Raw genomic sequence first — 25,785 nt, 5'->3', positions numbered from 1 at the left:
CAGAACTTGGCTTTGAGGATTAATTCTAACCTAGTGGTTTAGGGTAGTTTGATAGACTCTGGTACTGCTCATATTTCTGACCCATCATGAAGCCTTTTTAAAATAGCTAGTTTTTAAAAGAAAAACTTAGTATCGTGGTATCCTGAGAGCGCTTCTTTCTCATTTCTCCTTCTGGATTCAGGACTTCACAGAGGTTTTAATTACAACAGCAGAGGTCCTGTCAGAGATTCTGCAGAGGCAGATAACCAGTTGCAGAAAGGCTCCACTCTGAGGATTTGCTTTTAGTTTGTGGTTTGCTGTGACTGTGCAGCTTTTCAAATAGAGTTAGACCCTTAGTCTCTTTCCCTCATAGGTTTCTCATCTGCTCAAGATTCTTGAAGTAACAGTCTTTAAAAACTGATCTCTAGGTCATACTGTAAACATAAGGATTTAGTTACTTTTTATAATGGGGATGTACATGTGAGGAAATGAAAGTCTGTGGCTATTTTACAGAAATGAAGAATGCTCTTTCAAAATCGAAAATCCAAGTCCTTAGAATTGAGCTAATTTTGTCCTTGTTCAGAGACCTGTTTTTCCATCACATAAATGCTCTCTATACACTTAAAAAGAAAAAAAAAAAAATTAAATTACTGATAGGTAATTAAACTGCTGTAGCTTGATACTGGAATCTTATCTGTATGTTTTCAATGTAGGTCTGTCCTAAGTTCGTACTAAAAATTAAAATGAAGAATACTTGTTTGCTTTGAGACTACTCTAGAGTGTAATGGCACAGAAAAATGTTTTTGTGTTTTTCTTTTAGGATGGACATAAGGACTGGATATTTTCAATTGCTTGGATCAGTGATACTATGGCTGTTTCTGGTAAAGTACATTTTTTTTCTCTCTAGTTTCATTTTTGTTTTGTTTCTTTCTTTTCCAGAATTTTATACTGATGTACAGCACTTCATGTGTCTAGGGGAAGCACCCTTATTGGGGCATTTGAAACCACGTAGAACTACCTTGGCTATTTAAACCCGTCTTGGTCTTAGTACAGGGCTTCACTTCGTTTTATTTGTAGTGTCCTGCTCTAGGTTTTATTTTTCTCGTATTGGAGGGAATACTCCTGTCTTTCCAGTAGGTGTTGCCATGAGAATATCTCTAGACACGATGAATTCCACACAAGATGAATAATTTCAAGAGGGATACTGATTATCAGTTAATAGCTTCGGAATACGGCAAAGCAGTAGTGGTTTCCTGAAATCCTGTGAAAGATTAATTAATGAAGACTAAGTGCTTTTTGTGTATGTGTGTGTATATATATGTATATAGCAGTTAATAGAAGGCTGTAATAGAAAAGGTCGGTTACTGACTTTTCAGTAACTTGTTGAACAATCAGTGTAACTTCATCAAGTATTAATTAGGTAAAGGCAGCAGTGCTAATGTGCTGTTGCATTAATTTAGTAATGTGCTGTCTTTCTGTGCTGATAGGGTGTAGTACTCTGTACAGGGAGGTGTAAAACTCCACGTGACAGAAAATCCTGCAGCGAAAGTAAAATTCTTAACTTGTTCAGTAGGTTTATTTTTTTTACTACAAAAAAAAAGCTAATTGTGGAATTTGATTTTCAGTGCAGTATAAAATTTGATCCTTGCAAATTTCCAACCCAAATACCTGCATTAGAAAAACGTTGTCAGCTAGTAAGCTTGAAGAGAACAGCAGAGATGATGTCAGATACCCAAAGGAAAAACCCAGTTAAACAGAGGCACAGAATGGGAGATTTAACTGTTGCTCTCAGTGTTTTCCACCTGCTCAAGGGTGGAACTCTGAGTAGAAGACTGCTATGTCGTCAGTTGTATGATGCTTACAGCAGGATGCAGGTTGTAGTGTCCAGACCTGAGACACTAGGGAAAACTCATTGAAAGCAATTAGCAAGTCTGATTGCTAAACTGAGTTTTTCAGAGCTTCACTGATGATCCGAATCAGGAGAAAACAAAGACTGCTAACTTCTGATGTTTTAATCTTACAGATTACATCTGTATCTGAAAGTATGGAGCAGAAATATTTTAACTCCAAACATTGAGGAGATAGCATAAACTTTCATCTGAATTAAGAAACTAAATACCAATTTTTTTTGTGACTTTCTTGGGGCAGGTTACATGCCACAGGAAGAGAAAAGGGCATTTGGTCCCATGGCAGATGACAGCTATCACAGAGCCTGAGGCTTGAGATTTGACAGTATATTTTCTCACTGCTGTCAAAACTGTTGAGAGAGTACAGATGTTGTCCCAAAAGTGGGGTCTCTCAACCCAGTGTGCAAGAAGCTGATCCACACACAGTCAAGATACTTGCTTTGACATCCAGCTCTGTGCAGAAGAGGGAGTAGGGTGGTATTCCACAAAGCAAGCTCAGCTTCCTGAAGCACAAGGGCTGCTGTTATACCCAAAAACCCAAAAAAAGAAAGAACTTTATCTCTAACATTCTGTCATTCCCACACATGATTAGTCAAGTAATTCCTCCCTTCCATTTAAAGTGACAGTGCTCAAAAATGTCTCTACACCTGCTCAAAGAATGGGGGGCTTGTCGTTAGCAGGGGTCCCTCTAACCTGTGGGTATTTTAGCTCATTAATATGGTGATTCCAGTGCTCAAGGCTGTAACTAAGACAAGCTGTGGGCAGTGATCCTTTCCATCCCTTTCATCTGTCCTGCTGGTGTCTCAAGGCCGGGCTGTTGGCTACTTGGCATGTTTTTCTCTAATTGGAGTCTGGTTTTGTCTAATTCTTACAGTTTAACTCTTATCTAGGCCCTGTTTTTATTCTGTATGTCCCTTATGTTATCTTTTATGTACTTGTTTCAGCAAATGTGATTTATTTTTCCCAAAATTTTACGTATTTCAATTAATGACTGACCTCACAGAGAGGATCAGAGGCTTGATTCTTCGTGTTGCTTTTGTAAGTTCAACAAGAACAAGCCTGGGCTCTGCTTGTGAAATCTTTGACAGTGTATTTTAGTAGTCCATAAGCATAAAATTAAACTTTTGACTAAGTAATTATAGCTGAGGGAGAAGGCATCAGTCCACTCAGTTGTACTGGCTGGACACAAAGATTTCCATGACAAAAGTTTCAGATGGAATGAATAACTCCCAGGGTGGCATGAGCCTAGGGTAACAAATTATACTGTCCTTGGCTTCAGGGATAACCAGTTGAACAACATACATTGAGTTTTGTCCCTGACAGGGCTATTAAAAGGGACAGCTTCCTGCTGAAGTGTGTCATGATGTTTAAGAGATTCTACTACTGAGTACTTAGCCTCCATCACAAACAAGATTCTGTGCCATTAGAAATCATCAGCACGTAAACTGGCTGGCAGGATGCAGTGCCAGATGTTGCCTGCTGCTATGCAGTGCCATCAAGAAGCTCCATTTGGTTTTGGCTGTAGCAGGTGATAGTGGCAAATGACTGAATCCATCTGCAAGGGGCCAAAGCCGTCTCTGCTGTGCTGGACCACACCTACTGCAGCAAGATGTTTTACTTCACTGCCTTTGCAACTTACTCCTGGAGATGTACAAAAGCCTATAAAATGTAAAAGTAGATATTTTGGGGTTTTGGGCATCTTCGAGACATAAAATATTTCATATGGGTTCCCTGTGAGAAAAGGAGGGGTGTGGTTTTTGCATTATGTATGGAAGAAATTGAGGTATGTGTCAAACCTGTCATAGCTGACTTAGATGGAAGTGATTTGCCTAAACACCAGAAAGGATAGGTACAGGGCCTTGGGTTAAGCCTGTGTTGATCCATGAACTAGACTTTCAGCTTTCTTCATCCAGTATTATTTCTCTTATTGATTAATGTTTTGGATTAATATCTTCAAATTCAGTAGAAAAATAAAAATGAGTTCTTGCTTATTCAGCCTTAATTTTTGTTAACATTCTTTAAACAAAAGATTGTATACGTTTAAGGAAAATAATATTTAAAAATAGAACTGATATAAACTGGTAAAAGTTGTGGCTTGAAATAGTTAATTCTGTTCAGTTCACAAGTGGTGTGTATATATGCTGAAGCATAACAGCAGAAATCAAATTAACCCAAGCTGGCATAAACTAAACTGAGGTAGGTTTTTTTAATGACTTAACAAGCTGTCAGTCCTGGCCCCAGTGAGCCAGGCTGAGCATGTAGCCTCTTCAGTTTATTCTATGTGTCGATCTCTAATGGTGATTATTGTACAGGATCATGGTTTTGATTCATCATAACTAGTTTGAAAACAGATGAAGTGATTTAGCTGCTAGGAAACCATGTAGACAGGCCATTTGACTGTGGGTTTATTGTCCCAAAAGTAGGGTCCATCACCATTTGTGCGAGCAGCTGATCCACACACAGTCGAGATACTTGCTTTGACATGCAGCTCTGTGCAGAAAAGGGAGCAGGGGGGTATTCCACAAAGCAAGCTCAGCTTCCTGAGACACAGGGGCTGCTTTTATACCCAAAACCACAAGAAAGAACTTTAAAGTTTGATCATTCCCACACGTGATTAGTCAAGTAATTCCTCCCTTCCATTTAAAGTGATAGTGCTCAAAACTTTAACTACGCCTGCTCAAAGAGTGGGGGGCTTGTTGATAGTAGGTGGGTGTGTATTTTAGTATGGTAAAAGTCATTAATATAAAATGAATATGGTGATTCTTGTTACTCAGTGTTTTCCCCCCAGTGCTCAAGGCTGTAACCAGGCCAAGCTGTGGGCAGTGCTCCTTTCCATCCCTTCCATCTGTCTTGCAGGCCTGTCTCAAGACTGGGCTGTTAGCTACTGGGGATGTGTTTTTCTCTAACTGGAATCTGGTTTTGTCTAATTCTTACCGTTTTCTAGGCCCTGTTTTTATTCTGTGTGGCCTTTAGAGAACATAAGGGATTTATGTGATTTTTATTTTTTTGTTTTCCCCAAATGTGATTTTTTTTTTTATCCCCAAATTTTACTTATTTCAATTAAGAACTGATGTCAGGTTCACAGGTTAACAGCTCAGTAAAGTCATATTTCTGTTAATAATACATAAGCACCAACAGTGTTCAGTTGGATTAAATTTATAGTACCCTGCCTTTCAGACCCAATGTCTTTTTTGTTTTTTAAAAAGAGGAGTTACGTTTATGTGAAATGGACTGTTTATTTATGGACTGTTTATTCAGGTTCCCGGGATGGTTCAATGGGTCTCTGGGAAGTCACGGAGGATGTATTGTCCAAAAGTGATGCCAGGCACAATCTCTCCCAAGTTCCTGTCTATGCCCACATAACACACAGGGCTCTGAAGGATATCCCCAAGGAGAACACCAATCCTGACAACTGCAAAGTCCGAGCATTGGCTTTCAACAATAAGAACAAGGTTAGTAAGATAAGCAAGACAGTTGAGAAGTCCTACAACTGTCCTCTATATATTGGAAAAAGAAAAAAAATATCTAAAAGAAGAATACAGTCTTATGTTTTCAGAAGGAATAATTTCCCTGTGGGTTTGATTTTTAGACTTGCACAAGGGAGACAGGGAATGTTTAGAAGAAAAAGATGAACTAGCAAAATCTCTCCTGCAGCTTGAATCCCACTCTTGAGCTCTCTTACTGCTTTCCTTCCTGTTTTGTGAAGACCAGCCAACATTCAGGCAGTTCCTGTTTTGATGGCTGAATTGTTAGTGGATTGCTCAGCAAGTGAGGTGACTGACACACAGGGCAGGCACCAGTGCTTGCTTTGATGTTATTTTGTCTGTTTGACGGACAGTAAATGTTAGCCTCCCCCATGCTGATCTCTTGCCATTATTAGTACTGCTGTTATTACTAGTAATAGTAATTACTATTTATCCTCCATTACTTTACTTTCTTCCCTCAAAGAACAGAGGAGGTCTGAAGCAAAGGTGGGTGAGCTGTCAAAAGCAGGATGCTCCTGTGGGCTTCATGTTTCACTGTAGCTGTTAATTAGTCCTCTGTGATGGAGACTTCATATAGTTTTTCAAGTAGAGTAGTGCCTGAAAAGAAATGTTTGCTTCAGAGTCAGAATCAGTGTGGGAGCTGCTGAAGGGAATTGCCAACTCTGACTTGTACTAGTAATTCATTATTTGATTGTCTAGCAAGATCTATATTTTCAGAAAAAAAAAAATTGGTTATTTACTGCTTTATTAATTCTTTCTCTTTCTGGCACCTTTGTCCTGTATTGCATTCTATCAAGAACAGTATAAGATGGAAATACATCTAGATAAGCATGTACAGGATTGTGGATGAGTTAAATCCAGAGTATGCATCCTGCCTAGTAGAGTGTGAGAGTTTGTAAGAACATATGTAATACAGAAACACTTTTATCTTTTCTTTTTTTATAGGAGCTGGGAGCTGTGTCCCTAGATGGATATTTTCATCTTTGGAAAGCAGAGCACACACTATCAAAGGTGCTTTTCTCTTCATTAGTGTTAAATTTCAAAAGCTGCCTAGCACTTAAGGCTGTTCACTATACTTCTTCTCCCTTAATTGCCTGAAAGAGCAGCAATGCTTGTAAAAGGCTTCAAAGCTTTATGTGAAATGAAATGTCATAAAAATTAGAGCTTGAGGAGAGAAACTCCCCACTCCCCTTACTTTAGAGGGTGGGAAGTGCTCTTACAGTCCCACTAGTCCTCAGTTAGCTGAAGGGAACCATTGCACAGTATGTGATGGATACTTGATTAGCAGCTTTTGTAAAGGAAGTTGTGCTTATTTAGGTGTAATTGCAGATCAAACCCAGACATACCTGTACTAGTGTGTGAAGCATTTTCAGCTGAGAGCTACTGTCTCTGTACACCTGCTGAAGAATTAACACCTTAAAAAATTGTAAACCAACTTTGCAAAATGTTTGTTATTCTTTCCGTAAGACTTAGCTTCAGCCTTTCTCATCTCAGGTTGGATCAGATAAGGCATCCCATCTCCATTCTTTTTTTTTCCTCTGGGTCAAGTTGTTTTTCCCTTAAAGTTCTATTTTTGTGGTGGTCTTATTTTTTAGATGTATTTTTTTCACTGCAGCTTCCTTGAACATAGCTTGCAGAATTGTTCTATTAATGTCTTGCTCTCTCCCCACAATGGCTTGATTTTTATTTCTTCTGTTTCCAGTTACTTTCCACGAAGTTGCCATACTGCAGGGAGAACGTGTGTTTGGCTTATGGTCAGGAGTGGTCAGTGTATGCAGTAGGATCACAGGCACATGTCTCCTTTCTGGATCCAAGGCAGCCTCCTCACAATGTGAAATCTGTCTGTTCCAAAGAACGGGGCAGTGGTAAGAAACATGTCAAAGGGTGCTTCAGGTAGTTTGCTAGTGGAAATAGCTATTAAAACTGCAGTAAGATAAGCTTCTAATAAATGGGAAGGGTTCTTCTCTTCAATAAATGGGAAGACTAAATTGTTACTAGTATAGCTAGGTTTTGCTTTTATGACAGTATTCCTGGAGCAATCAACAAACCAAAGTGACTGAAATCTGATGATAGACATTTGTGCTTTTACAATCAACTGAATTGTACACCATCCAAATATTACTGAACTTTTAAAAGTGTCCATTTTACTTCTGCTTAGTTTTTACTGTGTCTTTACTCCGTTTTATTTCATCTCAAAGCAAATCCAGTCTTAGTATCACTATTAATACTATGTATTTTTGCATTTTTTTCTCTGGGAGTGGACAAAAAGTATGTTATCTTGCTCCATGCTCTTGTACTGGGAGTTGGAGCTGTGTGTGAATGCTTGCTTTGTGATTCTAAAGCCATGAGTGAGTCTTAATTTTCAAAGTGTGTTTATTTGCTTTAAGTATTAAAAAGCTCACATTTAAAAAAAATTAAAAATTGCAGATTTGAGTGCCATTTTCCTTTTCTGACATGGATGCATTGCATCCAGTAAGACCTTACACCAAGTCCAAGCATGAGAGCTGGCGGGGCTGTGGTCCCATACTCCTCATTTTCAAGCATGAGAAGACACTGAGCTGCAATGCCCATTTTAAACCATATTAATTAATCCCAGATTAGTAAATTAGTCTTTATTTAGCTTGGCTCTAGGCATCATCATCTCATTGGGCAAATTATCAAAAGAGAATGTGTGTAGGCAAGGTATAGGAAGGGTTTGTCAATGGGTCCGGATGGAATACACCCGCGAGTGTTGAGGGAGCTGCCAGAGGTCATTGCTAGGCCACTCTCCATCATCTTCACTAAGTTCTGGGCAACAGGAGAGGTGCCTGAGGACTGGAGGATAGCAAATGTCACTCCAGTCTACAAGAAGGGCAAGAAGGAGGACGTGGGTAATTATAGACTGGTCAGCCTCACCTCCAAGGGGAAATCATGTTTGACCAACCTTACAGCCTTCTATGAGGAAGTAACTAGGTGGGTAGATGATGGTAGGGTGGTAGATGTGATTTATCTTGATTTCAGTAAAGCATTTGACACCGTGTCCCACAGCATCCTTGTAGATAAGCTGAGGAAGTGTGCTCTTGATGATCAGGTAGTGAGGTGGATCATGAACTGATTGAAAGGAAGAAGTCAGAGTTGTGGTCAATGGGACAGAATCTAGTTGGAGGCCTGTGACTAGTGGAGTCCCTCAGGGGTTGGTACTGGGACTGGTACTGTTCAGTATTTTCATCTATGACCTTGATGAGGGAAGAGAGTGTGCCCTCAGCAAGTTGCTGATGACACTAAACTGGGAGGAGTGGCTGACACACCAGAAGGCTGTGCTGCCATTCAGAGAGAGCTGGGCAGCCTGGAGAGTTGAGTGGGGAGAAACTTGATGAAATTCAATAAGGGCAAGTGTAGAGTCTTGCATGTGGGGAGGAACAACCCCATGTACCCCCAGGTTGGGGGCTGACGTGCTGGAGAGCAGTGTGGGAGAAAGGGACCTGGGGGTCCTGGAGGACAGGAGGATGACCATGAGCCAGCAATGTGCCCTTGTGGCCAAGAAGGCCAATGGCATCCTGGGGTGTATTAGAAAGGGTGTGGTTAGTAGGTCAAGGAAGGTTCTCCTCCCCCTCTGTTCTGCCTTGGTGAGGCCGTGTCTGGAATATTGTGTCCAGTTCTGGGCCACTCAGTTCCAGAAGGACAGGGAACTGCTTGAAAGAGTCCAGCACAGAGCCACAAAGATGATTAAGGGAGTGGAACATCTCCCTTATGAGGAAAGGCAGAGGGAACTGGTTCTCTTTAGCTTGGAGAAGAGGAGACTGAGGGGTGACTTCATCAATGTTTACAAATCTGTTAAGGGCAAGTGTCAGGAGGACAGAGCCAGGCTCTTCTCAGTGATGTCCAGTGACAGGACAAGGGGCAGTGGGCGCAAACTGGAGCATAGGAGGTTCCATGTAAACATCAGAAAAAACTTCTTTACTTTGGGAGTGACAGAGCACTGGAACAGGCTGCCCAGAGAGGTTGTGGAGTCTCCTTCTCTGGAGACATTCAAAACCTGCCTCAACACGTTTCTGTGTGATGTGCTCTGGGTGATCCTGCTCTGGCAGGGGGGTTGGACTAGATGATCTTTCGAGGTCCCTTCCAACCCCTAAGATTCTGTGTTTCTGTGTGATTCTGGGTGTGGTTACTGGAGTTTAAGCAGTGTCGTGAAGATAAATGTCAGGGTCTGCTGCTTTCAGATGCAGGAGGAGTTTCTATGGTAGGTGGAAGTCCTGAATCTGTCACCTTCAGTATCATAGGGAAGAAATATCAAGGCACTGGGGTGCAGTGGCTGGTGGCTGAAAGATTTTGCCTTCAGTATGTGATCATCCCTCCTGGGGTGATGTAAGTAATATCTCTGGGGCACTAGTTCATGTCTGGACAAGGAGTTTGTTCAGTGCTGGTTTATATTATGTGTAATAGGCAGATTGCTTTTTGGCATGGTGGTGGAGACAGGTAACATTATTTCCCAAGATACCAAGTAGTGTTTCAACTTGCTGTTGATCTCATGGGGACTTGGAGTGGTGCAGCACCTCTAGCAAGCAGGCTGTTTGTAGACTAAAATCTAAGTAGATGTGTAAGTGCTTTGAAGTGTTACCTGAATGTGCTTTCAGGTTCCAGATGGATCTGCTGAAGGTGGTAAGTCCACATTAACTTCAGATCACTAGTGTTCCACACAAAAGCAGGTCAGAGGAAGGTTGGTAAGACTGGAACTGGGGCTGTTTTTTACCCAGTGTAACCCTGTCTGTGCTACATTAGAAGGCAGCTAATGCTTTTTAGTGTTATCTTGTAAATGTTGCTTTTCTTAGCATCTACAGGGAGGGAAGTGCAGGCCCTGGACTCTACTTCGTGAACTGCAAGAGTAACTGCTTTCTGCTCAGTGTGAAGTGCTACCTTGTCTGCCCTTAACTTTGTATCCTGAAGGCAGCAACTGTAATGTAGTGGGCAGAGCTGTGCAGGACAGACTGTGTCTTCTCCTTGTGTAGGACACACTACTGTGTTTTGATTTCCTTCTGGGATTTGCAGAGCCTCCTTGCCTCTCAGGAGTGAGACTCAATTTGTTGAGCCAAATAGTCCAGGTCCACAGGTGGCAGAGTGCTGAATATATTGGAGAGCTTACTGTGTTCAGTTGTAGGCATAGGTTGTGCTTTTAGTTTGATGAGAATTATTAATCTGAGGTACTTCAGCTTCTTAGGAGCTGATTTGAAGTGCTGTTCTTCAAAGCCTGCTCTAAATACCCTCTTAATAGTGGGTACATCATGGATTCTTTTGGTTAATTTTTTTTGAGTAGAGAAAGATCCACAGTTCTGCATTTTATAGCTTTTTTATTAATAATTTGTGCTGAGAAGTATATGCCATCTGCTTTCATACTCCATCACCTTTCCCTGTTAAGTAAGTGTTCTGGTAGGTTGCTTGTCAAGAGCACTTACAAAGCAAAAATAAGAGGATGTCCCTTCTTGTGCCTTTCTCCTCTAATCCAAGTGACTGCTCTTGCTGATTGCATCTGTTTGAATTTGCCAGAGCCAGGCCCTTGTACTGGGGAAGGGGGTGGGTGGACAGGAAGTATCTCCAACTTACTCAGATGCATTTGTAGTTCTCTGAATTAAAGTGGAGGTTTTTACATTAATCTGGTAAACCTAATTCAGCAGGTGTGCAATTTGCAGAGTGGTTTCCCACCTTTTCAGGCTGCAGCCAAGCCTTCACTCACACCTGCAGCACAACAGCATGGCCTTGCCTCTTCTCAGTGTGTGCCACAGGTGTGGATGTTGCTGGCCTAGCTCACCTCTTTTACCATCCTGTTTGAATGCTTGTTAGGCCATAATTCAGTGGTGCTTTAAAGAGGACTTTAAAAGCCCTGGAGTTCATAACCTGGTGTCATGTTGTGCAGGAAGGAAAAGCATAGATGTGGCAGGGTTTAATCTGTGTAAAGGAGTTGTTTGGGCTGGAGTGCTCACGCAGAACAAACCTTTTGCACAATAGAGGTGAAATGACAGGACATCTTGCAAACTGCACATTTCCAGTTACAGAATCTTCCCCAAGACTGTTTCCAAGGGATCCTTGTTTAGCTGAGGCTTCAGATTTAGATTTTGAAAAAACAAAATGTACCCCTTTTACTCAATTGAATGACAAAACTGAATTCTGCTAGAATATCTTGTTTGGACTGGAGACTTGTTGTAGCTTCCCAAGTGCTGGTGTAACACGGTGTTGCTTACGCTGTAGGATTCCTAGTCTATCTTTATTGCTGGGTGAAGTGCTAGCAGTGCCAGCTAGAAAGAACAGGGTTTGCTTCTGCAAGAGTATTTGAGTAGAGAAAGCTTCAAAATTATTTAAGAGCCTGATCTGACTTAGCAGCAAAGTGACTAGTCATTGTTATGGTTATAGCTCCTTACAGCACTTAGTGGCAGCTGGGACAGTAATTTTTCTCACATGGTCACTTATCACAGCATGGCAGGTAGCTAGATAGGGTGTGAGCTCATGGAGGAGACCACTGTGATGTTCTTTCCTCTGTTTGCTGCCATGTGCTCACTCATGGTTTGTTCATCTAGAGGCTCATGGCAGACAGAACAAAGCTGCCCTTGATCCTAAATGGTTTATGATCTTTGCTAGCCTGGGAGAGCTGGTGGCCTCAGAGGAGGAGGGAAGTAGTATGTGTAGTTCAAACTCCTGTTTCAGTAGCATCAGCAGGGTTTGTTTGCACTGCTCCATAGCACAGGAAGCTTAAGTGTTGCAGAGAACACCAGTGAGAATTTCCTCTTAAAGAAAATATTAAACACCAGGCAGTGAAAGCACCCATCTTTCTTACTGTGTCCTGTGTCTCTTCTGTTCTGCAGGTATTCGGTCGGTGAGCTTCTACGAGCACATCATCACGGTGGGAACAGGACAAGGCTCTTTACTGTTCTATGATATCAGAGCCCAGAGGTTCCTGGAGGAAAAGCCCCCGCGTGTCTGCTGTGGACAGAAGCAGAAGTTAGGAGGAAGTGAAATTTTGAAGCTGACTACTGGCAAAGGCTGGCTGGTGAGTGGCTGAGGCTGTGGGAGACCCTTTCCACAGGAGTGCCGCAGGGCTCAAGAGCTGATTCTTGTAGTCATGGGGGAGCTATTTTATGAAATGTATCGCAGCAAAACACTGATCATGTAACCAGTAGCTGTAATAATGAAAAGCAAGAAGTGCTGCAGAATTGCTTTCTACATATCAGAGGGTATTGAACCATTAGTTGCTTGAGTGTAAGGCGTATTGACTACTTCTCCTGTGCACTGATTCATAAATGAACTAGATTTTCTATCTTTATGTTCTCAAAGGTAATCTAACCTCTAGTTTTCACAACCTCAAACACAAAATACATTGTCTTCCTTCAAGAACATGCTATTCTAATGTGGTACTGAAAGAAAGATTTAATTGAATTGTGCTCAGTTTTAGAAACTGTGGCTTCCTGAGGTAGTGCCATGGCAAGTACTTAAGTTCAGTTTCCTGTATCTTATCATAAAGCAGTTAATGGCTTTGTCTAACTTGTCTCCATTTTCTTTTGTATCATTTTGATGTAACTTTAAAAGCTAATCATAGAATCATCATAGAATCATAGAATGCATTGAGTTGGAAGGGACCTTTAAAGAGCATCTAGTTCCAACCAACCTGCAGTGGCAGGGACACCTCCCACTAGACCAGGTTGCTCCAAGCCCCATCCAACCTGCCCTTCAACACTTCCAGGGGTGGAGCATCCACAGCTTCTCTGGGAAATCTGGGCCAGTGTCTCATCCCCCTCCACACACTAAAGAATTTCTTCCTAATGTCTAACCTACATCTCCCTTCTTCCAGTTTTGATCCTTTACTTCTTGTCCTCTCACTAACAAAACTTGGTGTATTGTCTTCCCTACTTTTCACCTTCTCCCCTCCAATGTGTGGCCCAAATGTCCTCAGAAAAAGTTTCAGGGCAACTCCAGTATTTTCAATTTGATCTGTCTGAAGCTTCAGGGAGCACCAACATGAAAGGTCTCTTTTCTGGGCTCTGGAAGCTACCTTCTGCTTTTGCGAAATAAGGTTTTGTGTTTGTTTGGCAACAATAACAATCTAAACTTTCCTTTGACAGAATCATGATGAAACCTGGAGGAATTATTTTTCTGACATAAATTTCTTCCCAAATGCTGTTTACACCCACTGCTATGACTCGTCTGGAACGAAACTCTTTGTGGCAGGAGGCCCCCTTCCATCAGGACTACATGGGAATTACGCTGGTCTCTGGAGCTAATGATAACTCTTTATAAATGCTGATCTTTACAGAGATTTCCACTTTTTTTTTTTAACAACAAAATTGTGTGATGCCATTGATTTCTGGTTTAAATGCAAGTTATTTTTTGGCAGAGTTTTCTGTTGGTCTCCAACAGTTTTGTACACCTTTTTGAACCAGTTTTTTGCTTTAACCTCCTTGATCCTTTGTATGAAGGGTTTTTGAAATCCTGTTTTGTTGTAATTACTCCAAATGACTCTTTCCCCACATTTAGGCTATCTTGGCCATGTGCACCCTCCCCTACTTTGATGTGAGGTAGGATTCCTTTCTTATAGAGTGGTTGCTCCTGGGCTTTCTGTGAAAGTCTAGGGGCTGCGTGTGTGCAGGTACTTTGTGTCAGTTACATTACCTGGAGTGAGGACTACTTGTAATTAAAAAAAATATTAAAAAATATTTATAAGAGATAAGCTACTACTTTATCTGCAGAGCCTGGCCCTGGCCTGGGTTGATCTTATTTTTTAAAAGTACAAGTCTAATGACACTGTTTATACATAGAGGAATACATTAATTTTAATCTTTACTCACTGGAGCCCAGGGATGGATTCCCCAGAGTACTGCCCATCAAGTCCAAACTGTAGAAGAGCAGGAGTTCTCAAACGTGCATTTTTATTTGAATTGTTTTCAGCAGTGCCAGGAGCAAAAATTTGTTCTGTTCCTCCCCTGCCTGTCCCAGTTATCAGCTTGCACAACTGGAGCTTGCCTAGACTAGGTGGCTGTTGCAGGGTGACTTTTCATTGAGGGCCTGCAGAGGTGCTGAGAAGAAATGGGGGCTAGGGACACTAGTGTTCTTATTATTCAAAATTAACTAAATCCATACATTTTCCACATGAGCCAAGGTTCTCAAGTACGCTGCAATAGTTAGCTCATGGATTCTTAATAAATTGCCTAAAACCCAGGACCTTTTTGTCCCAGGTTGTGGGAACTTTTCCCATTTTAGTTGTTCTGGTTTGGCATCTCCTTTAATAAGCCAATGGAATAAATAAATAAACTTGTTTTTTTTCTCCAAGGTTGAAGAGTGCATCTCAGACTTGCCTAATGCAAAGCTAGAGGCTTTCTGTGTAGCAAGATGCTGTTAGCTCATGTTGTGCTAGCATCTGCAGTCATCCTGCTTGCTACAGGAGAGGTTCAGCCTGTCCCCAAATCCCCTTCTGTCTTCTGCATTCAAACTTCATGTGGCAAGGGTTAGCAGGTGGGGAGAATAGGTCAGATGCCCTTCAGATCCAGCCCTGAAGCATGTGCAATTCCAGGGTGATAGTCTTACCTAATACTCAGCTAAAATGAAGGACTCCAGGGTGCTCCTCCTAGCTTTTTGGCAGGCACCAAACTCCTAGCTTGTTGCTGATGCCTCTGTCCTTGGCTAGGATGAATGCCTTTACTCTGCCTGTGTCACTGGTGGAGCAGAGCATGCCTGTACCTTGCTGCTTTGGTGCCAAATGGGCAGTTGGTTGAAGCTGAGAAGAAAGACAAGGCCGGGACATGCTCAGTTCTCCAGTCTCTGCTGGAGATCACAGCCAGCACTGCACAGTTGCTCTAGGCCCTTACACAGTTCCTGCCAGACTGCCTAGAGCTAGTCTGCATGTGTTCTTGCTGTCTTGTCCTCTTCGTACTTAATATCTTCATTAGTACAAGACAAGCAGTGAGCCTCAAGCTTAATTTTCAGTTGGTAGTGGAGGCTTGGATGGAAGTCCTGCAAGAAATGCCATTCCCTCTCTGGCAAGAGAAGAGTTCCCAGATGTGTACTTGTACCAGAAGTGTAATTTACCTACACTGAGAACTGACACGAGTACTTCACAAATCTTGTGGCATTTCATAATTATACTTCCCTCGTGGGTTAGTTGCTTAAACTTAAGTTCATGGCACAGTGTGTGTGGCTCTTCAGACTCTCCTCTGATAAGGGGCAAATTATATACCATGGGGTATCAAAGGAGCACTCAAGTTTTATTTAGAATTGTTAGTTGTGAGGGTTTTTTAAGATACAGTAATGATGCCTGTGTTGTTCTATGATGGCAACATCCTTCTTCGTTTATTTTAGGGATTTCAAAAAGTATACAGAGAAAAATGTGTATTTCTAGGATTACTCCTCCAGCTCTGTCACAGCAAACATGTCATGTTCTGTTTTCTATTAGGGCTTGGTTTGAAGTGCAGGTTTTTTCACTTTTTTTTTGATTTTTTGGTTTAAGAAACTAGACACTTGAGTAAACCTGAGAGTCCTTCAGTTCTGCTGAAAAAACAGTTTCTAGTTAGGCACCTAGTGTCACCAGTGTCGAAGGAGAACTCCTGGTTTGGAAATCCTAGCCCTGATGTTGATCTATTAATTGAAACATACTTCAGGTCTGGATGAGGGCACAAAAAGGATATTTGTATGGACTGAGCTTCAGCCTCCAAACAGAGCCTGATCATTCTGTACAGTCAGCAGAATCTCTAGGTTTCTGACTTGGCCACCTTCTCCCTCTGACTGATCTCCCCAAGTACCTCAGTGTGTGGTCCTGGTAGTGTCAGTGCCCTTTATTTATGTATTTTATTTTATTTTTTGATAGGAAGCTTTGGACTTTTTTAGAAGAATGGACAATGATGTAAAATTCCTGAAGTCCCACATACTTCTACATATTCTGTTTTCAGGGTGCTTTCTTGCAAAAATAACTTATTATGGGGAGGGAGCCATCCTTGTTGCTATATGGAAATTGACCCAAAAAACTGGAAATAAAGTGGGCGGTGCTGCAAGGATGCAAACAAACTGGGCAAGATAATTTCTAGCCTGCTTCAGTTGTTTAAATGCTTGTAGTGATAAGATGTTTCAGAACATTTAGTTGTTTGTCATATCTCACTTTTGGTCCTGTCAGTTTTAAAAATTGAAGCAGAGCAGGGTGGTGGCATGACAACTGTTCAAAGATAAGTGAAATCCAGGTTTTCTTAATTGATTTGATTCTGTTGCCCTTTTGGGATAGGGAACCTCTGGGCTTCACATGGAGGTGAGTTGGGTGCACCCTCTTGTTCAAGTGGCAGATACACGCCTGTGATGGATGGAGTTCAGTCTGGTGGCAGCTCTTCAGTAGCTTTTTGGATGGCTCACTGTGCTTTCCTGAGACCCAGTGCCACACACATTTTCAGACAGTCTTACCTTCTCCAAAGTTTTTTTAATTATTGCTCCCTTGCTTTTTCACGTCCTTTCTGAATGGTCTGTTTGGGGCTGCCTCCTCCACCCCAAATCATCCTAGTCTTTATTGTAGCAACATTATACATGCAGAGGTGACCTTCATCAAGCAGAAATGGGCTTGCTGGCGTTTTGCCAGCAATGCTGGAGACCTTCAATTTGGTTTATTTTAAACTGGGTAGACCTTTGATGCTGGCTCAGACTGTAGAACTGGGCAGTTGCCCTTGTGGGTTCTTGACTGATGGGGTTACACAGGAATGATCTATTCCTGGGGTGGGACAGACTGGTTTATCTCACATTAGGCACTTGAAAGAGAGAAAATAACTTTCAATTGTAGCAGACCTTTGGACTTTTCTTCCTGTATTGATTTTTCAGTCATGTAGGATCTTTTGTGCTACTGCTGAGTGCCTACACTAATTTTACTGCTCACCTCTTTTCAGCAGACTACCATGTTAGCTTGGGTATCTTTGGGTATTACATTTTCAACATTCATAATCACAGGTAATCAAACTAGTGACTTAACAATGGGTTTGGTAATACCCACCTTGTAAGTACTGGGTTATAACCCCTCAGTAACAACTGGGTGTATGTGATGGACATTCCAAAGGAAGTAGAGGCTACTTTGTAGTGGTGGCATGAGCATAGCAATGAAGGGTGGTGCTCACCCTCTTCACCCAACACCCAATTCCTGGTAATTCCTTCAGCTTTATCCCTTGTACCGTCAAGTCAACCATGGAGTATTGCTGGTGCTCTCCTTGAGTGTTCTCTGGGATTGAGGTGAAGAAGTGGGTTCATTCATTTGGTTCCCTCATCAGTGCTGCTGGTGTTAGTCCAAGGTGACTAAATTACCAAAGAATAGTTAACGGGTGTTTGTTCCTACTCTCAATTGTTGATTTTCCATATACATCCATTTTTAAGATTAATTGCAAGAGTGCCCAGTGATCTTACTGGACTTAGTGTGTCCACAAAGTTTACATTCATGTTGTGAGTGACTCTTGTGACTCCTTTAATGACAGGGACCCTGAGCTTCACTATGGGGATATATTTGCTGCCTCTATTTCAAGTCTTTTGGCAGCTTTTTGTATTTTAAGGGTTAAGATTCTTATGTATCTGTTACTCTTCTCCAGAATTTAATCCTCTTCCTTCACCTGAGTACTTGCTTTGTATATAGCTTGCAGCTGCAGAGTTAACAGATTAAAGTTATGATCCAGCTATGTGGAGTGGTGGTTTGGTGTCTTAATTTCTGCCCCTCTGACCTTGTGAATTTATGTCCCTCACCTATGCAGTTGTGGAATAAAGCAGGCTTGCCTAGACCCTTCATGGAGATCACCTATTTTGTTTGATTGCAGGAAACCAAGGACAGGCTGTCTGTTGCTGCCTCTTGTCAGAACAGCAGCATTTTCAGCAGCCAGGTGTTTGTGGTGGTCTGATAACCTTATTTTCCATAAATCCACTTTTCCAAGGTTTCTGAAAAGGTTCTTAATTAGCTCTTGTCACAGTTTCTGCTGTGACTAAATTACTGAGCTGGGGTACAGCTTGTTTCTGTGAACACTTTTGCAGAGCAGTGTGTGATGCAAGTGGAGCTGGTTGGCCAGCCCAGTGCTGAGCCCTGGACTCCTGAGCTAGCCAGGCACACACTCCTTAGCTTAACACCAAAAGAAGATCCACATGTGCACCACTAGCCACCCCACAGCTATGACCTCAACTCAAAATGCATTTCTGTGTGTTGCAGTGCCTTCAGTAACTTACTTGAAAGTCCCTGAAGCACAGACCCCAGGCATCTGTCCATGAGAGTGGAAAGGAGAATATAGCCACATCTTATCTGAAGGGATCTCCTGCATATGATCTCCCTTTCTCTGCAAGCAGGCACTTTGGTCTGTGGGGAGGATGAGCAAGGAGGCACAAGAGAAGAGGTGAAAGCCCAGTAGTGTTTGTTACTGCTCTCCTGAGGAATTCAAAAGCAGAGAGGGGATACTTGTTCATTGCTCAGGATGTAGCTGTGAAAGAGTTTAATCAGAAACATTTTCAGAGAGATCAAGTAGACACCCATGTAATTCTTGCTTCTCCATGTTACATTTCAAGGTTTTAAATCAGGAGCTATCTTTTTGTTTGTGATCCTGGGTTTCTTTATCAAAATGATGTGGTACTTTGCTAATTAAAAGAATGGTCTTGACAGAATGGAATCTTCCCCATTAAAAATTGAGGGCCATTTTCTAGTATTCTGCTGGAAGTGGTGTTGTCTAAGAAAGTGCATACAGGTTGGCAGAGCTGAGAAGACATGGGCTGCCTGACTGTTTCAGAACCCAAAACAACACCAAGTAAACTGCTTGATTTTATACAAACTCTGCTCATTGGACTGAAGCAGTGTGTAAAAACCCTTGCAGCTTAGTGTGGTGTCTCTGTAGTCCTATATGTTGATCATTTGACCTCAGAACAAAAATTTAGGAGCCAATACATTGTTTTCTTAGGAACTGCTTTTCTAGATTCCCTTATTGAAAGGGAAAATTCAGGTGCTGAATCTTAAAATCTCATTAAACTTGTACTTTTTATTTGCCCATTCATCTGGTCTCCTTTCCTTTTCAAGGCCTCACACAGTCTCAGGGTATATAAATCACTATGACTCATCCAAATAATATGGAAATGGACCAACCAGAGGTTAATGTGCCTTCCTCTTCTGGTACCTTGATCTTTGTGAAGTTATCTCACAAATTTGTCACTGTCTTAGGGCTGGGTACATGCATTGTCTTTTTCTAAGATCTATGTGTTGAAGTTGCAACAGGTTTGCATTGTTACTCGTGACTTGTCCCATTTGGTTTAGGACATGGTGTGGACACAAATCAATGCACTGGTTTGTCTTCGGATCAGTCTTACCTGAGATACACATCAGTGCTTGCTTGTATGTTAATGTGTACATAAATGCTGGATCTTCCCCATTGTCTATGATGTCCTTGTTGTATATGATGCACAAACTATACAAGGTGTTCTAAAATGTGCAGTGATCGCAACTTGTTGCCTGAGGGTACAATGTCCTACAGTGAACTGTTTTTAATAGTTTATTTCCACATATATTTAGTAAGATCCAAAGCTGTGGGGAACAACAACAACAACAAAAAGAATAATCAGGACTTGCTGGTACTTGGTGGCTTTTGTTCTGAACCCAGGGTCTGATGTTCATTAACAACTCTTGCCATTCCACACATTTAACACAGACTTTCTCAGCTTGCTGTTTCTGTCCTGAGCTGTGTCAGAAACAGCACTGAATCCTGAACTGTCACAGAACCTGTCCAGTGAGGTAGTGACAGATCTCTTTGAATGTTACAGTGCACATTTTCAACTATAAGATAAAACTGTTGAAAATTATGGATGCAGCTTGCAAATGGAAGAGTGGGAAAGTACAGATAGTATGTGAAAACAGCCTGTCTGCACATCAGGCTCCTTGTTCAGAGTTACCTTGTAAATTGTTTCTCCTCTCTGAAAAGTGCTTTGCATTTTTTAATTTTTTTTTTCCAATACAAATACGTTACTTGTTTGGCTCTATTTTCTGAATTGGCAAAGGATATCTTTGTTCTTAAACTGAAGCTGACATCTGAAATTTGGGCTGAGTTTCCATCTGTCGTGCAGATAGCAGAGGACGGTGTGATTGATAAAAGATGGCCCTTCCCAGCTGTAAGGTTAATTTGATGCAAACAGGAACACTTCTTCACTTGCTGTGGCCTTCTGTGGGCATGCATGTCCGTAATGAACTGAAGTACAGCACTGCATTTTGTTAATCCATGGGGCCACCTAATCAGCATGTTTAGTCACCAGAGTACTGACATTAATACAAGGTCAAGGAGCTCTAATGTGTGTGTATTTCCTGTGCTAACTGTATCTGTTCTCTCTGTACCCCAGTGCAGACTTAATCTGGACTTCTTCCCCTAGTTCTTGCTAACTTCAGAGTTTCCTCAAATGCATTAAGGTCCTGTTTTTATCACAGTCACTTTTCAGAGTAGAACAGATTGGTTTAACTTTGTTTTGTAGTCTTTAACACCTTCCCCTTCACCCATTTCTTCCTAGTTCAACTTTAACAATCAGTTCAAAGCTGCTTGCCTAGTCTGAAAAATACCAAGTGAAAATAAAAATAAAACCTGTGCTTTTACAACTTCAGTGGCTGCCTTGGAAGTGGAGACTCCACTCCTGCACAGTCTACAGAAGCTGAAATTCTCTTGCATCTGTATTTACGATGGACGTCAGCAGATCAGGAAGTGGAAGTGCCCTGTGTCTGCATCAAGTGTGTTTGTTAAACTGATCAGTGGTGCTGTAATCAACCAGAGAACTGGTGTCTTTGGTTGCTGCTCAATGCCATAACTAAAGATTTAATTAAGAGCAAAACCAGGAGGGTGCATCGCTGCCTTTCTGCTGACCAGATCCCATTTAAAGGCTTTCTCCACTGATTTTTTTTTTTTTTGTCTATTGTATATTTGGTGGATCATGAAAAAAACCTGTGCTATAGTAGGGCTATGAGCTAAACTCTAATCCTGTGCTCAAAAGGCTGAAGTTATTATAATGAGTTTTGGCCAGCAGTAATGCCAGAGGCTGGTTTATACTCAGAGATGAGCTGTTAGTGAAGCATTTGAGCAATGGAAGCCTGGAGGGTTTGCTCCATCATGCCTTCCACTTATGCAGCTGCAGAGTAGTTGCTCTCCAAATCAGCATGAACTGTACATGCAGGGGCTGTAACTGGTCAGCTGGGATTTACAGCTTCAGTTGGCTGCTCTGGTCTTCTCTCACAGTGCAGGTGTGATTGTAGGAGCATTATGAAAAGGTCTGGTTAAGTAACTTCTAACAAGTTCTGTCACTCTTGTTCAAAATGCTGTCTCCATTCTCAGCCTTTCATCATTGCCTTGCTTCTCTCTTGCCATCCTCTGCCCCTCAGAAGCTGAGCAAGTTCCATGTCCTCTATCAGTTTACTAGTTTAGGTACCAGTTCTGCAAAGCCCAGGAGCACTTGTTTAAGCCTTACTGCAGGTTACTGGTTTAGACAGTAGCTTGCTGAGTTAGGGCTTTGCTCGCAGTCTCTCTAATCATTAGACCTGTCCCTGGATGTCTCTCTGGACTGGCTTCCCTCTTTCAGTCTGAAGGGCTTTGCTCCAAACTCATTCCTGCTCCACAAAGGAGTTGATTCCTCTACTGCTAGCTGTTTCAGTTTGCTGGCTTTTATTTTTCTTGTTTATTTTGGGGTTCACTGCACATGTACAAAATCCTATTGACTTCCTCAGCTCTCCTGAATGTGGAACAGGAGTCCACCCTGAGAGGCAGCAGAATAACTTGTCTGCTTCCAAAATGCACAGAAACAGGGAACCTTGACACAAACAAGTTTTTATGAAGAAAAGCAGCTGCATACACACACATAAGTGGAAAGGTATCTCTGGGTAGAACAGGTGAGGGAGCAATTTAAGAATTTTAAACAGAAGAACAGTAACTGAGTTTTTTGGTTTCTTTAAAAAAAATTGCTTTAACAGGAGGTTTGTCTGTGTTCTAATCCACAGAAAGTTGCAATGTAAACTGGGGTTTTCTCTTCATCAATGCAAAATGTGCCTCTCAACTATAATGCAAAAGTTAGTCTCTGTGTGAAGACTGATTTAACTAATTTCTTGCTCTTAAGTGTAAAATCATCCACACAACAGTCCTTGCTGGTCTTTCCCAAGCACCATGCAGCACTATCCCTATTTAAGAGCAAAATGGGGATTGCATAGAGCAGTGGAACCTGCTGGACTTCCTTGGTTTGAGAGAGACATTGGAGAGAAGAATCCAGGTTCCATGTGTTTTAAATACAACTTTAAACCAATGCAGCTACTCTCTCAGATCAGCACCACTTCCTACTTTTCCCTCCGTCTCGATGGGAATTCAAAAGTAAACCCAGCAATATGTGATCCAGTTGACATGCTTGCAGATGGAACATGGGGGTCTTGAAATTTGAGGACTGATATTTCTCTTGTGGAAGAACTCCAGTATGGGTGCAAGAGCATGAATCTCAGATTACAGCTCTTCTGCCAGCTGCTAAATGGAATCAAGCACTCTGGACTCTTCTGAAGAAGACACTGGTAGAACAGCTGTGAAGATGTAGGCTGGAACCGATCATTTTAGGTCATCTTGTGTGTTGCTTGACTCCATGGACAATGTAACAGTGACTTTTACAGATTTCTTTCCATGTGTCAGTCACAAATATCTCTTAATTTGCTGTTTGGAGGAAAACTGTTAATAGATATAGTTCCAGATGAAATTGAAGAGCCTGATTTTCCATCTTGTGTTAACCGGGTTACTGTGCTCACATGCCAGAAAGATGTTGCTCTTTGAAAAAGCATGTTAGTGTGTGTGGCAATGACCCATGCACTTTTTAAATACCTAGATCTGTACATTCTCACCTGAGTGTCATTAACCTTGCTGTAGTATGACAAATTGATCTTTTACTACTGCCCTGTTATATAGATAATTGTAATTAACTGCAGTTTGTTTTTTCCACTACTTGAAGTTGTGTGATCTGAAAATTGGTGAACAAAAAGTACTTGTGCATCTTACTATGGGTATCTCAAAATAAAATGTATTTGTATAGTGTGTTGGCTTGGCTGATGGTTTCCTTTATTTGCTAGTTATCCCACTGGAAGTAAGCTCAGGGCAGTGTGTGAGCAAGTGGGCTTGGGTTTTCTACCTGTAACCATCCAGCCTCTTTGTTGACATGACTCATTCAAACAAAATACAGTGAACTGTTGTTTTTCCTTCACCAGTGAGTGGCTGATATCCTAAGGGCAGGTTCTGAACTTATTCCTGTTTTTCATAGCTTAAACTTCAATCCTGTTCTCCCTACAGCTGCAGTAACACTCCTTGCTTCCACAAGGAATGGAAAGAGGTGGGACTGGTACAATGAATATTCAAAGCATCTTCTTCCTGTTCTCTTCCTCTGGTACCTCATTTGTTCTGAGGTGAGAGTTTCCTTTCAAGCACTTCATTTTTCTAAGAAGGAAATACCTCTTAGAAGTGTTGCACAGTAAGGATACCATGGAGGTAGACAGACAGGTATAGGAGTAAGCATTCCAGTGAGACCTTAGGTAACAAAACTGCACCTGTAGCACTTCAGCTATTTCCCTTGCCTAGGAGAGTGTGCTGTCCTATTTCTCTGCCTTCTCTTCCCTGCCTAGAATTGGGAAGGTTATTTTTTGGAAAGGAGGAATGTCCTTAAGAGATCTAGTCTTTATATTGGATGTTGAAAACATGCCTAAAAGCAGCTTCTGCATCCCCATCTTCATACTTGGCCTTTACCCTGAGGTGCTTGTTTCCATGGTCACAGACTAACTGCAGCTTTGTGTGTAAGCTGTGGGAGACCATGTTTCCAGCTGCACCATCTCTGCTCCCTGTATGAGGCATTTCTGGTGCTCATGGATGCCAAAAGAGGAAGGAGAGGGTCTGAAAAGGCATGTGAATACTACAGTGTCACCCTCCTGAGCCCTGTACCAAATCTGTTTGAGAACTGAGAGGTATTTATTTATTTTCCTTAGCACTGTTGACATGTAGGAGATGGGCTAGAAACGGCTCTGTCAATGAGGGTTCCTAACTGCATCAGATGCTCCATTGAGGACAGCATTCAGGTGGTGTGGAACTTGTCAGCTGACCTGCAGGACCAAAAATGACCTTAGGAAGTACCAGGACAGTCAGTACTCATGAAGCTCCTCCTGGATTGTGTCCAGCTTAAATCTCAGCAACAAAGAGTTCCATATCCTCCCCCAGCAGCTAATTCTAACACCAATTTTGTCCCATCCTCTGTCTTGCAGGTCCCCTTGCTTTCCCATTTGCTCTTTAGATGAAGCAGGTTCTTCCCTTCTGTGGGGCAGCTCATCACTTTTTCTTGGAAGGGATATATTTTTTTTGTTTCATGGCTGCAGTCTTCCCTCCTTACACTGCACAGCCCGGGTTTCCTCGGTGGTTTCTCACTGGCCAAGTTTGGCATGTGCCTGTGTGGCAATTGTCATTTCTGGCTGTGGAACCAAGATGGGGAGGATCCACTGCACTCCTTGGCCTGCAGCCCACAGCAGGTCTAAGCAGCTGTCGACCATGCTCGCACCGGGCAGGACAAACGCGGGAGCAGCGCACACACGCTCCCTTTCAACACTCCATCTGCTGCCTGTCTCCAGCTCCCAGCCCTGCGGCTGCAGGTTGCTTGGCTTGTCATCGCTTTCCTTCTAGGGCGTATTTGGTTTCTGATCCTTGTGACTTGGGATCTCGGCTCTTGCCAGCTGGTGGCACCGCTGCTGCAGAACAAGGAAGCCAAACCAGGACAGCACTGTGGGAATGGTTTCATACCGGTTCTGTTAGTTCTTCCTAGCCATAGCTGTGCTCATCCTGCCTGCTTCTAAACGGAGGATCAGCATAGTCCTTCCCAGTGCAAGGTGCTTTCAAGGTCCAGTAAATGGATTAATAAATTTAGAGGTGCCTGGAATGCAGTGCTTGAAGTGTTCTTTGTGCAAGGGCAGCCCATTTTGTCAGAAATTCAAAGTCAGTGGGTTCACATTGTATTAGATAACAAGAACCTCTGTGCTTTGTCTTCCAAGTTCCTCAGTCCCTGCCCCAAGCCAAAGTCAGGATAGCTTCAGCCCCTGCAAGGCTCAAGGGACCAACGTGGCAGTTGGGAGCTACTGATCAGCTGCTCCAATGTACCACCCTGCACAGGGGATCTTAACCTTTACCTCTTTATTCAGGTGTACCTGGGAGAGGTAAGGGAGAAGCCACAAGCTGTAACTGCAGAGCTGCGGTCAAAAGGTCAGCATGACAGTTGCTTGGACTGTTTGTACCAAAGACATAGAGCCAGGCGGTCATGTTCCAGGGATGCTGAAGTCTCAGCAGAAAGATTTGTAGCTCCAGTAATCAGTGCCTATGTTTTTTCCTTGTGTTGTCAAGCCTCCCTGTTCCAGGGGTTCCCTCTCTCCACAGACACACAGCAGTGCCCAGGGT

At 42.2% G+C, this 25,785-nt stretch overlaps 1 protein-coding gene across 1 annotated transcript in view; it reads left to right on the top strand.

The window, feature by feature from the left end:
• The window catches only part of DCAF12 (DDB1 and CUL4 associated factor 12), a 35,171-nt gene extending 11,774 nt beyond the window's left edge, over positions 1–23,397 (top strand). The window contains exons 4-9 of the mRNA XM_051642703.1: positions 800–860; positions 5,145–5,338; positions 6,317–6,382; positions 7,074–7,236; positions 12,202–12,386; positions 13,456–23,397. Coding sequence (XP_051498663.1) covers positions 800–860; positions 5,145–5,338; positions 6,317–6,382; positions 7,074–7,236; positions 12,202–12,386; positions 13,456–13,614 — 828 coding nt within the window. The 3' untranslated portion in view covers positions 13,615–23,397. The remainder of the gene's footprint in view (positions 1–799; positions 861–5,144; positions 5,339–6,316; positions 6,383–7,073; positions 7,237–12,201; positions 12,387–13,455) is intronic.
• The last annotated feature ends 2,388 nt before the right edge of the window (positions 23,398–25,785 follow it).

The sequence above is a fragment of the Apus apus genome, chromosome Z (genome assembly GCF_020740795.1).
Source record: "Apus apus isolate bApuApu2 chromosome Z, bApuApu2.pri.cur, whole genome shotgun sequence".
NCBI lineage: Eukaryota > Metazoa > Chordata > Aves > Apodiformes > Apodidae > Apus > Apus apus.
Note: the sequence above shows the minus strand (reverse complement) of the source record. Positions and strands in the feature narration are given on the sequence as shown.